The sequence below is a fragment of the Lissotriton vulgaris genome, chromosome 5 (assembly GCF_964263255.1).
Source record: "Lissotriton vulgaris chromosome 5, aLisVul1.2, whole genome shotgun sequence".
Lineage (NCBI taxonomy): Eukaryota > Metazoa > Chordata > Amphibia > Caudata > Salamandridae > Lissotriton > Lissotriton vulgaris.
This window is the reverse complement of record NC_141693.1, coordinates 1,415,098,446-1,415,112,229: the sequence shown is the minus strand read 5'-3', so window position 1 is coordinate 1,415,112,229 and position 13,784 is coordinate 1,415,098,446. Positions and strand designations below refer to the sequence as shown.

The window sequence follows — 13,784 nt, the reverse complement described above, 5'->3', positions numbered from 1 at the left end:
CCTCCATCACTAAATAATCAGCAATGCCAAGGTCTGGCTAATTTCTTTCTACAGAAAGTAGAGAAAATATACTCAGAAATAGTGAGCCTTCAGCGCAATAGTTCCCCTCCATTGTAAAACACAAATTCCCCACAGTCAATATCTATTAGGGTGCCCTGTACACCTAAACACAAACTTGCTATATGGCTCCTGTTAAACATAGACTCTTTCAAATCCCTCTTAAATAGCGTCAAATCAGGGTCGCCCAGGAATCCCCTTCCTGTGTCAGTGCTCAAACAGCTTGAGCCGTCATCTTTGTTAGTAATTATGGACCTTCTGAATGCCTCCTTACAGGAAGCTACAGATCCACCAGAGTGGAAGGATGCTATGGTGCTCCCCCTCTTGAAGAATGCCAACGCGACTCCTGATCTGCCATCTAATTACCGGCCTATTTCTCTGTTACCTGGTTTCTCTAAGATTTTAGAAAAGCACATTTACGCACAGCTTTCTACGTTTGCAGAATCACAAAATCCTTCACTCATCCCAATCGGGCTTCAGAGCTGGTTTTTCAACAGAAACTACGCTTCTTGCGGTCACGGAAAGACTTTGTCATCATCTGGATGTTGAAGACACAATGACCCTTATACTGTTTCATTTAAGCGCAGCATTTGACACGGTGTCTCACATCCTGTTAGTGGAAACCTTTAGATCTTTGGGCCTCTGTGGCTCAGCCCTCGATTGACTCATCTCTTTTCTTGCCAATTGGACCTTCCAAGTTTTTTCTCCCATTGCTAGCTCTAATACCCTTTCTCCCCTTACGGGATACCTCAGGGCTCCATACTTAGCACTCTACTATTCAATCTGTATATCAGACCTTTGGCTGATGTTGCTGAAGATGCTGGTTTGTCCCTATTCTCTTACGTGGACAACTCCCAGATTATCTTCCCTCTCTCAATGGAGAGCGCAGCTGAGACTTCCCTCCTCCAGTTGGGCTCGGGGAAAATTGCCTCATGGATGCAGGCCAACTACCTTAAGCTCAACATAGAGAAGACTGAGGTTTTGGTCTTAGGAAAAAACAAGGATCTCTGGGGCATCAAACATTGGCCTAGTGAGATGGAAGCACTTCCTCAGCCCTCCGCCAAGTCCGTGTCATCATTGATGGCTCACTAACTATGCAACATCAAGCTGTAAAAGTAGCCGCCACTTGCTTCACCATCGTGAAATGGCTAAAAAAATAATTTGGATGTTGCCGGAGCCTGCCCAGAGAACTGTAGTCCAGGCGCTTGTCACCTCTAGACTGGACTACAGTAACATTCTTTACCTGAGAGCCAATAAGGCGGTGACTCACAGTCTACAGATGGTTCAGAACTTGGCTGCAGGACTACTTTTCGGGTTCCTAGAGCTATATCTGTTTCCTGTTTGATCGGCATTGGCTCAGGGTGGAGAACCGTATCAAGTTCAAAGCCCTGAGCTACATGTTTAAAATCAAAACAGGTGTGGCCCCTCAGTATCTGCAGTCTCTGGTCTGCCCCTATGTGCCTTTTAGCTGCCTTCACTCGTCTACTCAAGGGACATTTACTGTGCCTGGAGTCAAACTATCTTGGATGGGTGGATGATCGTTTGCATACCTCGGTTCTTCCTTATGGAACTCACTTCCCACCTCAATTCAGAATGAAACAGTGTTTGTCCAATTCCGCAAATCCTTAAAAACCTGGCTTTTCAACCAATAATCATTAAGCTGCTACCTATTCCTTAGTCTGACCGGTGCTGGGAAACCCTTTTTGGGTAGCTGTTGCGCCTTACAAATGTAGTTAATAATAATAATAATAATAAGTACGGTGGTTCTCCTCAGAGAGAGGAGGTCGCAAGAGCTTGGGGACCACAGGAGTATGTATGGTTAGATGATGGTGGGGCCGGGTGCAGAGCGAACAGGTCATCTGGGGTATGTGCGTCTTGAGGTCCTCGAGGTCAGGAGCAGGACACTTGGAGAGGCGATATCGAGACAAGTGGGCCACCCAGGTGGTGAGCCTTGGGTGTCGTGATGTCCTTCAATGGGTGCATGCTTCTGGTGCTTTGGGAGTCCGGAGTAGACTCTTCTTCTCGTTGATTGCCATGCTTGAGAACGCTCCTAAGCGCCGGCTGCTACGACGACCACATAGACGCCATTCCGGCGAGACCTTGGGCCACGCCCACACCGCAGGCCACGCCCCCTTCCTCAGCCACTTCATGTGTTGTCACCGGAAGCGCAGCGGACGAGCGCAGCGGGAGCGCCGTTTGCGCGCCGAAGGCGCGCCTAAGGCAAGCCCGTCTGCGCCTGTCCGCGACAAGACCGCGACAGGCGCAGGATACTCTGCCCAACTTACCCCCCGCATTTCCTATCATTCCAACGACCTCCGCCAGCTGCAAGTCGCCAAGCACTGTCCATGCACACTCGATCCAACCGTTATCTCAGGCCCAGTCAGTTGCAAACTTTGCCACTGGTCCACTGAATTCCACTCTGCTGCCCCTGCGGCCAACACTTCACTGGCCCCTCTACCTCTCTTTAAAGGTGGCCTGATCAACGCACGCTCCATGTGCAAGCACAACCAAGATATACACGATCTGATCTTGGAGTCCGACTTCGACTGCCTCATGATAACTGAGACATGGCTAACAACAGATAGTAACCCTGATATTGCTGTTGCTCTTCCCCCGGGCTACTCCCTTTTCAGGGCAGACAGAGCCAAGGGCCGAGGCGGAGGTGTGGCAATCATCCTTAAAGACTCCTTCCCTTGTCACACTTTCAGCCTTGAGCCTCTAAAAAAAGACCGAAGGACTAGGCTTCTCTATTAAATTGAGTGAGCACACCTCATTCTCAGGCGGACTTATTTACCGCCCACCTGGTAACGCATCTGAGTTTCTCGACTCACTGTATGATTCTTTAGGCCAACTCTCACTTAGATACCCATTCTTCACCCTCCTCGGCGACTTTAACCTTCATTTAGAATCGAAAACAGACACTCATACCATTAACTTCACACAAACCCTCGAGATGTTCAACTTTAGGCAACTCGTTTCCTCACCCACCCACTCCCTTGGTCATACCCTTGATGGAGTCTGCACAAATTCCCCCCTCCTGATCACTCTATCCCCCTTACCTCAGATCTGGTCTGACCACTCCCTGATCCCATTTCACATTCCTAGCGAAATTCTATCCAGGCAAAACAAAGCTGTTTCTAACCTCGACACTCATATAAATTGGAAAAAGATTCAGGATAACATCACTCTTAATCCTACAATGCAAACTCAAGCCCCCATCTTTTCCGGCAACGTCGAGACCGACGCCGATCTTTTTCACAATTGGATTACTCAAGAAATCAAATCCAGAATTCCGCCCTCACGTCCCTGCACTTCCCGAGGCAAAACCAAAGCCAATGCCCCCTGGTTCACACCAGATCTTCCAAATGCGCATCTGCTATGTAAAAAGGCAGAAAGAAAATGGCGGAAAACATATGAAGTCACTAATCGCACCTCCTATATCGCGACAAGGAAAGACTACCTTTCAAAAATCAAACTGGCTAAAAAAAACTACTACGTCAATGCTATAAAAAATGCAGGCCAAAAACAGAAGGCCCTGTTCACGATTGTTAAATCATTTACACATCCAAAAGCACTTCAGCCTGAAATCCCCCCTTCCCAGAAACTTTGTGATCAAATCTCCGATTACTTCGAAGAAAAAATTGCCTCGATCCAAAGTACTTTCCCTCCCCCTGCTACTTCCCCAGCGCCCCCCTCATTGGCCCCCCTAGACTGCACGCTCAGTTGCTTTTCCTCTGTCACTCTTGAGCAGTCGAAAAAAGCCATCCTGGCCTGCAAATCTGGCGCCCCTTCCGACCCTTGCCCCCCCAAGATCCTTCACCAATTAATCGATGAGGTTAACCCTACCATTAACCACTTGATCAATTCCTCGCTTAGGTTGGGTACAGTACCCAGCCGTTGGAAAAAAGGTATTGTCAAGCCCCTCATGAAGAAGGCAAACAAACCCCCGACGGATCTTACCAATCTCCGCCCTATTTCGTTGCTCCCGGCTCTGGGAAAAATCACGGAACATCTAGTACACTGCGAGCTGAAACGCTATCTGGATGATTACAACCTTCTTCACCCTCAACAATCTGGTTTTCGCCCCAAGCACTCGACGGAAACTGCCCTCATCGAACTCTCTGATACCATAAAAACTCTACAAGACCAGAGAAAAAACTCCATCCTAATCCTGCTCGACCTAACAGCGGCGTTTGACACTGTCTCCCACACCATCCTCATCAGTAGACTCAGGGACATTGGTATCTCCGACTCCGCCCTTTCCTGGATTACGTCTTTTCTGTCCGACCGTTCCCAATCCATTACTCTGGGCCCATTCCACTCCAAAGACAAACTTGTCTCCTCAGGTGTCCCGCAGGGATCCATCCTGAGCCCCCTCCTTTTTAATATCTACCTCATTCCTCTCCTTAATCTGATAGATTCATTCGGCATACCTGTCACCTCGTATGCCGATGATACACAACTCATTGTACCCCTGGACAAACTATCGACCAAAGCTGAACTCAACCTGAAACTCTGTTTGACCGAAGTATTTTTATGGATGGAAAATAACCACTTGAAATGTAATTCAAGTAAAACGGAGATCCTCCCGATTGGCACCAATAATACCTTTTGTCCAGCACTTTGGTGGCCAGACAACTCTGCTGCCCCCCCCCAGACAGTGTCGTCAGCTAGGAATCTTGGTGTAATCTTTGACTCCGAACTCTCCTTCGATCAGCATGCCAGAACCGTCGCTGGCAAATGCTTTGGAACCATTAGATCCTTGAGAAAGTTCTTCGACTTTCTCCCCATCGATGCTAGAAAGACGGTGACAGTCGCACTCATAATCTCGCGACTGGATTACTGCAACGGCTTGCTCGCAGGAGTCAAGAAGAGCACCATCCTTAAACTGCAGAGCGTACTTCACACAGCCGCCCGTCTAGTCCTAGGTCTCCCCCGCAGGTCCTCTATTTCTGCAGCGCTTCGTTCGCTTCATTGGCTCCCCCTCCACAAAAGGATTCTTTTTAAAATCCTGATTATGGCATTTCGTGCCTACAATAAGACAGGCCCTAAATACCTCACTAGACGTTTTCCCCACTACTTACCCAGCCGTCACCTTCGTTCAAGCGATGACAATCTTATCACTCTTCCGAAATACAACCTGAAAACGAAGGGCGCGAAAACCCTCAGCTTCCTCGCGACCAAAGCCTGGAACAGATTGCCTAAAAACCTCAGACAACAAACCCAGGAAAAACCCTTCAGAAAGCTCTTGAAAACATGGATTTTTAAACTCCCGGATGACTACTCTAAGGCTTCCATCTAATTCCTCCTGGACCAGCTTTCCTAAGTTCTCCAGCGCCAAGATGCTCCCTCCGGAGCGAACGTCGCGCTCTACAAATACCCCACAAAAAAATATTGGGGGTCGGATACCCTGGTATTGGTTTGCTGCGGCTCCGGTAGATCCTAGTGCCTTCAAACTATGTGGATAGGCAGGTCTGAAACTGCCGGCGTAGGGCCCAGGAACAAATAGATCTAGAAACCCAAATTGAGAAGCTAGAGGGTGATTGTAGAAAGTCTGACAATACGGCAGCATGGCTACAGCTGAGTCTAACCCAACAACTATTCAAACAGCATCTACTCGATGAAGCGAAGACAGCCTGGCTCGCCACACAACACTCCATCTATCAATGGGGAGATAAGTCCGGCCGCATGTTGCACAGTCTGTGCCAGGCAGCGAGAAATGTCTTGCTGGTACCGGTGGTGCGGGTTCGACAGGGAGGCTTAATTTCAGGGTTGACAGAAGTCGCCCAAAGCTTTGCAGATTATTACAGCGCGTTATATACCACAAAAGATCATATTAGCTTAGAATTGGCCCAGGACTTCCTTAGAGACATCTCGCCACATGTTTTATCAGCTGAGGCATGTAAATAATTGGAAGAGAAGCTTGGTCGGATTTTGGTGTGGCATGGGATTTTCAGGATGATTCTGGCAGGGGCGTTCTAGATGTTTTGCAGTTTTTTGGGGAGTTTCTGTGTGGTGCCAGCATAGGGTGCGTTGCTGTAGTCGAATTTGCTGCTGACCAGTGCATGGGTGACCGCTTTCCTGTACACGGTGGAGATTCACTTGAAGATTTTATGAAGCAGGCCGAGTGTTTGGAAGCAGGAGGACGAAACAGTGTTGATTTGGTGTTCATTGAGAGCAAGGAGACCAAAATGATGCTGAACTTACGTGCATGGTCCGTGGGTTTGGGGGGGCGTTCTGAGTGCTGCTTGCCACCAAGAGTAGTCCCAGGCAGAGGGAAAGGAGCCCAGGATTAGGGCTTCGGTCTTGTCTGAGTTAAGCTTGAGGTAGCTTCATCCAGGTGGCGACTGCCTTCATTCCGCTGTGGAAGTTGTTCATAGTGGCTGTGGGTTAGTTTGTGTAGTGTGGTTTGTGAGAAGATGGGTTGGTATATGCTGTCCACTAATTAAAGTAGGCACCTTGTACCAGTCCACATGACCCTTATGATGTATAAGGTAAAAGATAACCTTTATTGAAAGCTATCCTAGTGGTAGCTATGGAGAGCAGCCTTAAGGCTTAAACTTAAAGGAATGTGAAGCAGCTTGTTTTACCAGAATATCACCTCCTAAACGACTAAATGAAAGGAGAACCACACAGTGTTTACATAAAAATATGTATTTATTAATATAACACTCTCTACTAGTCTCTATGGGAGACTATGGCATAAAACACACAATAATGAATCAATAGCACAATACACAGCGGGATCCAGGGAGAGACCGCATCATATACTAAAAAATGGTATAACAACAACGACTTGACTAGACATAGTGCCTAGAGCACCTAGAATCGCTGGAAACCCAAAGGAACCTTCCAGAGGAGTGATACAGGGAGCCCACGGAGGAGGTGCAGTGAGGGAACACAGATGCGTGCTCCGTACAACTTTATGGGAAAGTTGCGGTGTAAAATTACAAGTTAAGGACACTTCGAAGAGGACTTCGAGAAAACCCTTTGGAACTTAGGAGGTTCTAAGGCCAGCCCACCAGTGAGTACTAAGGTACCGTGTTACCTATCCCAGAGGAGCTGGGTGCATAGGTGTCAAGTGGTGTCGGAAACCTTCGGCATTTTCAATGGAGAGATGCAAAGAAGTACTGCTGCCGGGAAGGCAAAGAGTGTCCAGAGGAATCCAAACCTGGATTCAAGGTGAAAGGAACCTTAAAGAAGAGGGGATAGAGTCTGTGTCACTTCAGGTGACTGGGGGCTCAGTAGTCGAATGCCCACTGATGTTGGGTGCTTCAGGTGAGAAGATTTGCTTGATTCTGCAGCCACGGGGACCAGGAGACATCTAGGACAACCAGAATACTGAGGTGAGCTGTACCACAAGGGATGTCGAGAGCTGAGGGGTCGATGTCCGGCTGGAGCACCAACAAGCCTTAGCAACTGCAACCCACACGGTCAGAGGAAATAGGTTACTGTGTGGACCAGCAAGGTCCAGGGGACTCTCCAAGCAATGGGGAGTCAGGGCACATCTGGAGCAATCAGGTGAGCCCAATAATTAACAAGGTAACCCTAACCAGGACCAAAGAGGCCAATGGACCAGGGATCACGAGGAGACCTCAAGCAAGTCTGCAAAGCACCAGCCCACAGGACACTGGGAGAGTGGAGGCCAGAAACAGTGCAAATACTGCTTGGGGTAGGGACTACACGGAGTCCAAAGCACAGGCTCAGGAATTGTCACTAAGCATATGCAACTGCAAATGTACGCGGTGACCAGGGGTTCGGGTTGCACGGTCCCCTCGAGCGATACTTGTCTCAAAATCACTGAGAGGGCAGATGGACCTCAGGCACCCTCGGGAACCCACATCCTGTGTAACTGAAATCTTTGGAGTCCTCAGTAGCTCAGGAGAAGCAAACCGGGTAGATGCATTGAGGGGCCTGCTTTTGCAGGGGAGTAACTCCTTTACTCCAAGGAAGATTCTTCAAGCGTCCAGCATTATGCAGGCAGTCGAAGTACTTGGTTTCTTCTTAGCGGAATCTGGGCCAGGTAACATTTAAAGTCCTGTGGTCAGGTAACCCACTGTATACCCATGGGAAGGGGTTGGAAAGTTTCTGTGGACCCTCCTAGGGGAGGGGCAGGACAGAGGGGTGGCTACACCCATGTCCTTTGTCCAGTTTCATGCCAGAGCAGGAGCCAATGGCTCCCACAACTGGTTTGAGCTGGACTATGCACAGGGGCACCAAATGTGGCCCCAGTGTAGACTTTCTGGCACTCAGAGAGTGCACCCACCCAGCCCCAATACACTAAATCCTATCTGGGAGGTGGTTACACCTCCCTGTGACAGGATGCCTATTGTCATGCCTTTCTCTGCGTGATCTTGGCTCAGCAGCAGGAGGACAGACCCCTGTCTGTGGCTGACAGCATCCATTTTATGCTGCCCAGGTCGAGAAAGCTGGTACCGGTTAGACCGGTGACCCACAGTAGTGGTTCTAGAAGGGTGGAATCATACCTCCCACACCAGTTACTGGTGTGGGAGGTGGGATTCCAAGGTGTTTGACATCAAACACAACATGTTTCTAAGCAGCCGTTTTAAAGTTAGCATTTACGGCGAGGTTATAGTGCACTTAAACATATATGTCTGGCTGCATCACAAACAACCCCCGGAGAATGGTCTCCGGAGCCTCAGAGAGGCTCTGCTCATTCAGGAGCACCCTCTCACGTAAAACCCAGCACCCTGCCTTCAGGATTGATATGGCCTGCCATTGGGGTGACTGATATGTATTTAAGTGTAGTGATTTAGAGAGATATAGTGATCCTATATCTCAGTAAGTGGTGCAAGCACCATCTTCAACAGTCTGCAGTTGCCGGTCTTTCGTGTCAATTTGGATGGCCTCTCAGAGGTGGCATAATACATGTTGCAGCCCATGGGAGGCCTCTGGGGTACCTATGCCCTGGGTACATGGTGTACCATATACTAGGGACTAATAAGGGTACCCCAGTATCCAATCTGGAGTATACCTAAAGCACATGCATTGTAATTAAAGGGAGATAGACTGGGGTCCTGGATAGCAGGATCCCAGTCAGACTAGGCCAAAAACAGTGTGGCATCAGCAAAAGGTGGGGGTAACCATAAGAAGCATATACTACTTTCCCACATGGATGTCAAGGTACCTTTTCATAAGTGCTAGGGCAGATAGGGATTTGTTAGAAAGGAGATCTTTCGAGGGATAAAGTCTGCAAAATCCCCTCACATTCCTCACATTATGCTCATCACAGGCATTTTGCATTTTTCCTTGTGCTTGTCCCCTCTCTGGGTATTATGACAGTATTCCTCCACCACAGGATCACTAACTTTAGATATTCTCCACGATGTGCCTGTTCCTGATTTACAAAATACCCACAGGCTGGTTTGATCCCTTCCATTTTAAGGGTCACAGATCACATGCTGTCCTCCAGCGATGTACAACTAGACACCTCCAACCAGTTGCATCCCTGTTGCAAGATGTATGGTAAAAAGATGCTTGGATGTCAGACAGGAGTGGTCCCTAAAACTCCTGCTCTTAACCAGTGATGCAGGTCTCACTGAGTAGGGGAAGGCATTACTCACCAGTTGAGGGCTTTCCTGAGGCTGCTTGAGAGCTTCCCTGATGCTCTCAGGACAGAGAGGCATTGGACGCTGGTCATGAGAAAAAACATCTGTCTCCACTCCATTCACAGGACAACGTCTCAGCTGTTCTCCATGATTACCCTCGACCAGAGGTAAGACACAAGCCTCTTGTTGCACTTCCACGGTGTGGTTCTTGGGAACCAAGGAAGAGGAAAGCTCCAGGATCAGTCTCCTTCCCATCTAGCGATTATTGTAACTTTAGGTCATTGAGACTGAGCCAAAGTTTTCAAAATAGATTGTTTGGATTTCACTTTTATTAATGAACCTTCGTTCATGATCTCACTCATTATCTAATGGTACTCTTTCTACATAATTTAATAAAGCTCAGACTTTGGCTTAGGCAAATTACAGCCGCCAAATGCACGAACTTATTACATTTTGCTTTAGGGTTTAATAATATTAAGGCATACAATTGAAGCTAAAGGTGAATGACAAAAGCATATCAATTTAGGAAAGATGCCTTCTTCCTCCTTGATATATGTAATGCGGTTCAAGGAATGGAATGAAGTTCACATTTCATCTTTGGTGCAGAAAACATGCAAACTATCTATATTACCACTGGGCCAAACCTACCCAAGGTCAAATTGTGGGGTTAGAGAGAGTGAAGAATACTTAGGAAATGCCTTGGCTTCTGTACTGTAAACGACCAAAGTAGTTGTAAAGTGTGGATAGGACGGATCTTGGTGACACAAAGTCAGATTTCATCTGTCATGAGAGTCAAAATTTGCGATTTGTTACATCAAATACCTCATCACAAAATTACTGCAGGATGATGTCACCTCAGAAAAATGGAAGTTACGGGCCATCGCCCTAGTTCCAAGACCCCACCCTACTCAGACATTATTTACCACTTACATTCAACCTGCAATGTTTTGTAAAAGCTGCCGCACTAATGTAATCTTGCTACGACTTCTAAGTAGGTAACAAATCCTTGGGTGCATCACTGAGGGCAAAAAACAGGGCAATGATCATCTCAATTGCAGAAAACCTGATTTGACCACAGCAGCAACCTTTTGTTTACTCATACTTGACACAAGTAGCAGTGACTGGGTGAAAGATGATAAAACTTCTCCTAAACAATCCGGTGATAGCTTGGTAAAATGAGGACTAGAACCAGGACATAAGGTTAAGCCGTTGCCAGCGCTGAAAATATTCCGCGCTAGTGCGGAATGTTCCATTGAGCGAATGAGATTGGAACGTTCAGCGGACGTGCGCAGCACTAGCGAGGTAGTGCACGCGACGACCGCTGAACGTTCCCCGCACTTAAGGGGTTAAAGTCTCCATCTTCGATGTTTATACCAAGTGAGCAAATGCTTATCCAGGCAAATATAGGAAGACTCTACAACACAGTGTCTATGCCCAAATGCTGGATTATTCCTTATCCTTAAATGTATAATTTATTTCAACCAACGAATGCCACCACCTTTCTTGGGTGGACTCTTTGATTAAAACATTCTCTTGAATGCCACAGAGATATTTTGAAAGCCAGTTGCATTAGTAATGACCAGCCCTGATCCACTTGTTAGTGTTGAGGTCAGGGTTATAACGATCTTTCCTTCATTCGTTGCTTCCAGGCGGTATACATTACATGGGAACTGAAGGGGCAGTCAATAGGTTGTCAATACAGACATATAAATACAGGAGACTATCAAACTGGGATACAGAGATGGTAAGTTTTTATGCAAACCACCAAATCTTGCATCTACCCAAACTATGGTGCAGAACTTTGCGTCGACAAATCGCAAGTTCGCATCAGTAGCTGGTATTTCTCTGCAGTGCAGGGAGTTATCAATCATGAATTCATAGCAAGACGAACAGGACATAGATATTTAAGAACTGGCGAGTTCGCAACAGAAACATGTGCGGCTGGTACAGGTAAGAGCGGTGGGGCAGGGTGGGGGCATGAGGTTAGTTGACATACAATGGGATAGGGAAAATAAATAAATAAATAAAACCACTTACCTTGTGCTCGCCGCATCGCCAAGTTGGCGATGCTGTTTGAGCAAGGTAAGTAGTTTTATTTATTTATTTTCCCTAACCCGTTGTATGTCGACCACTCTTACCTGTACTGGCTGCACATGAACAGAAATACCCATGAGTAGGGCCTGGAAAGCAAGTACTCCTAAATTCTGGGTCACAAGGTAAATTATGTTAAAATTGTATCAAGCGCTGGCAAACTCGTGTTTGCTTACTAAAGCATGTTCTCTCTTTCAATCCACACACCAGCACTTAGTCTAAAGTATTTCAGTAAGAATTAGTCCAAGTAATAAGCCACAAATAAGAAAGTTTCATAACCCGTGATATTTCCTGATAGTAGCTAGAGGTACATAAAGTTCTCTGTTGTGGCGTGCACTTGAGTCAGTTCATTTCCTGCTGGTGTGTTCTTGTTTTTCTCAAAGTGTTTGTGTTTGCTCCTCGAGTGTATAGAGGTGCATCTGGGAGGGACTCCACTCCAACAGAAGGCTGAAATCAGTTTCCATTCCGAATGCTTCAATAACATCTTAGCAGGGGTGTGCGTGTGTTTGTGTGTGTGCGTGTGTTTGTGTGTGTGTGTGTGTGTGTGTTTGTGTGTGTGTGTCCAAAGGCACAAGACGCTTGTTGCAGTAAACTCTCTCTGACTTTACAGAGGACTTTGAAACCCAGCACTTCTGCAAGGCAATGTGCCATCACAATACATAGCTGACCAAAAAACCTTGACGATATCAGACTGTGAGATTGGGTCTTTAAAATGGAAACAATACAGCTATGATATGGAATAATGTGTCCAGGTTAAAAAATGGCATGAGGACAAATGAAACAAATTAGTCATATTCATTGATGACACTAAACATATCGATGCATCCATGGGAGAGCGGCAATGATGCCAAATTACTTGCATGTATTTTATGACCATGGCATGTCCGCCTTCAAAATGAAGCACAACATTGTTTCCATCTCTCAGCAGTCAGATCCCAACAAATCAAGGTTAAGAAGAATCATGAATGTCAAACGTCTACTGAGAGCACCTTCTCTGGTGTGGTCCCAGCGGAGCTGGTCACTGTGGAACATGGAAACTTTACAGCACTGTACATAAGCCGTGTTTTGCTTACCTGCCAGTAAGGGATTGCTGCTCAGTGCACTGGATGTGGATGGCGCTCAGCTCCTGCATACTTCGCAGGCGTGTGGCTGGTACGTTAGAGTTGGGCAGGTGAGTGGTCTTCTTGTTGCGGCGAGAGCAACAAGAAGTGGTCCCCCCCTGATGACTTGAGAGCGACGGACTTCGTGAGGACGGATAATGCTGCATTGAACTTTCTACACAGTTCTGCTCAAACATTTGTTCATCCATAAACTCGTGGTTCTGTTGAGAAATGGAAGTGGTTTATCAGTAACTATCTAAGGATTGTGTTTCTCCTGCCCTCAGCTCCTTTGCTCAGGTGCGCGATAGACCTATATGTAGATATCCACCGCCTACAGCTACCTGATGGATCTGCTGTAGACCATGGAATCGTGGAAAAACAGGCAAAGAATAATCAGATTGAAAGTTTTTTGTGTGCGTTCACTTAAAATAAAAAATTTATAAAAATCGAAAAATTGAAATAAAATGAATAGTTCAAGCACGCATCCCTCCACCAGCTTTCTTATTACGTACTACGGATCACTGTCTAATGGGAGGGTGGGTTGCAGTGAAGAGATAGACGGGTGGGTGTAAGGTGTGATCACACATATTTAACTTAAAACAGATTACATGTTGCTTGCGCTGTGCTCGCAAGCTGCATTTCAGGATAGGTGCTCTCCATGGGTTAAATTTCCATTTTAGTGTGCATCTTTTTGTTTTTTGGCGCTGGAACCAGGCTTTGATGGTGCTAGTCCTTACTGGCGAGTGAATTTATGAATGTAATGTTGGCCACCCTTGGCAGTTCAGGAGCTAAGCCAACGACACTGTTTTCAACAGGAGGAGTGGCACATACTGACAATCGATGCTAGCATATACCGTGACACGTGTCTCCCCTTTAAGTCAGACTCTGGCCATTCTATACATTTGTCATTCCATTCTTGTATGCACTATACTTTCCATCAAGAGTCATTGGCTGAAAAAAACCGGAC

General features: G+C 46.8%; 1 protein-coding gene across 1 annotated transcript in view; it reads right to left on the bottom strand.

The window, feature by feature from the left end:
* KCND3 (potassium voltage-gated channel subfamily D member 3) overlaps positions 1 to 13,784 on the bottom strand; it is a 950,457-nt gene that overhangs the window by 29,025 nt on the left and 907,648 nt on the right. Inside the window, exon 7 of the mRNA XM_086920365.1 lies at positions 12,791 to 13,038. Coding sequence (XP_086776491.1) covers positions 12,791 to 13,038 — 248 coding nt within the window. The remainder of the gene's footprint in view (positions 1 to 12,790; positions 13,039 to 13,784) is intronic.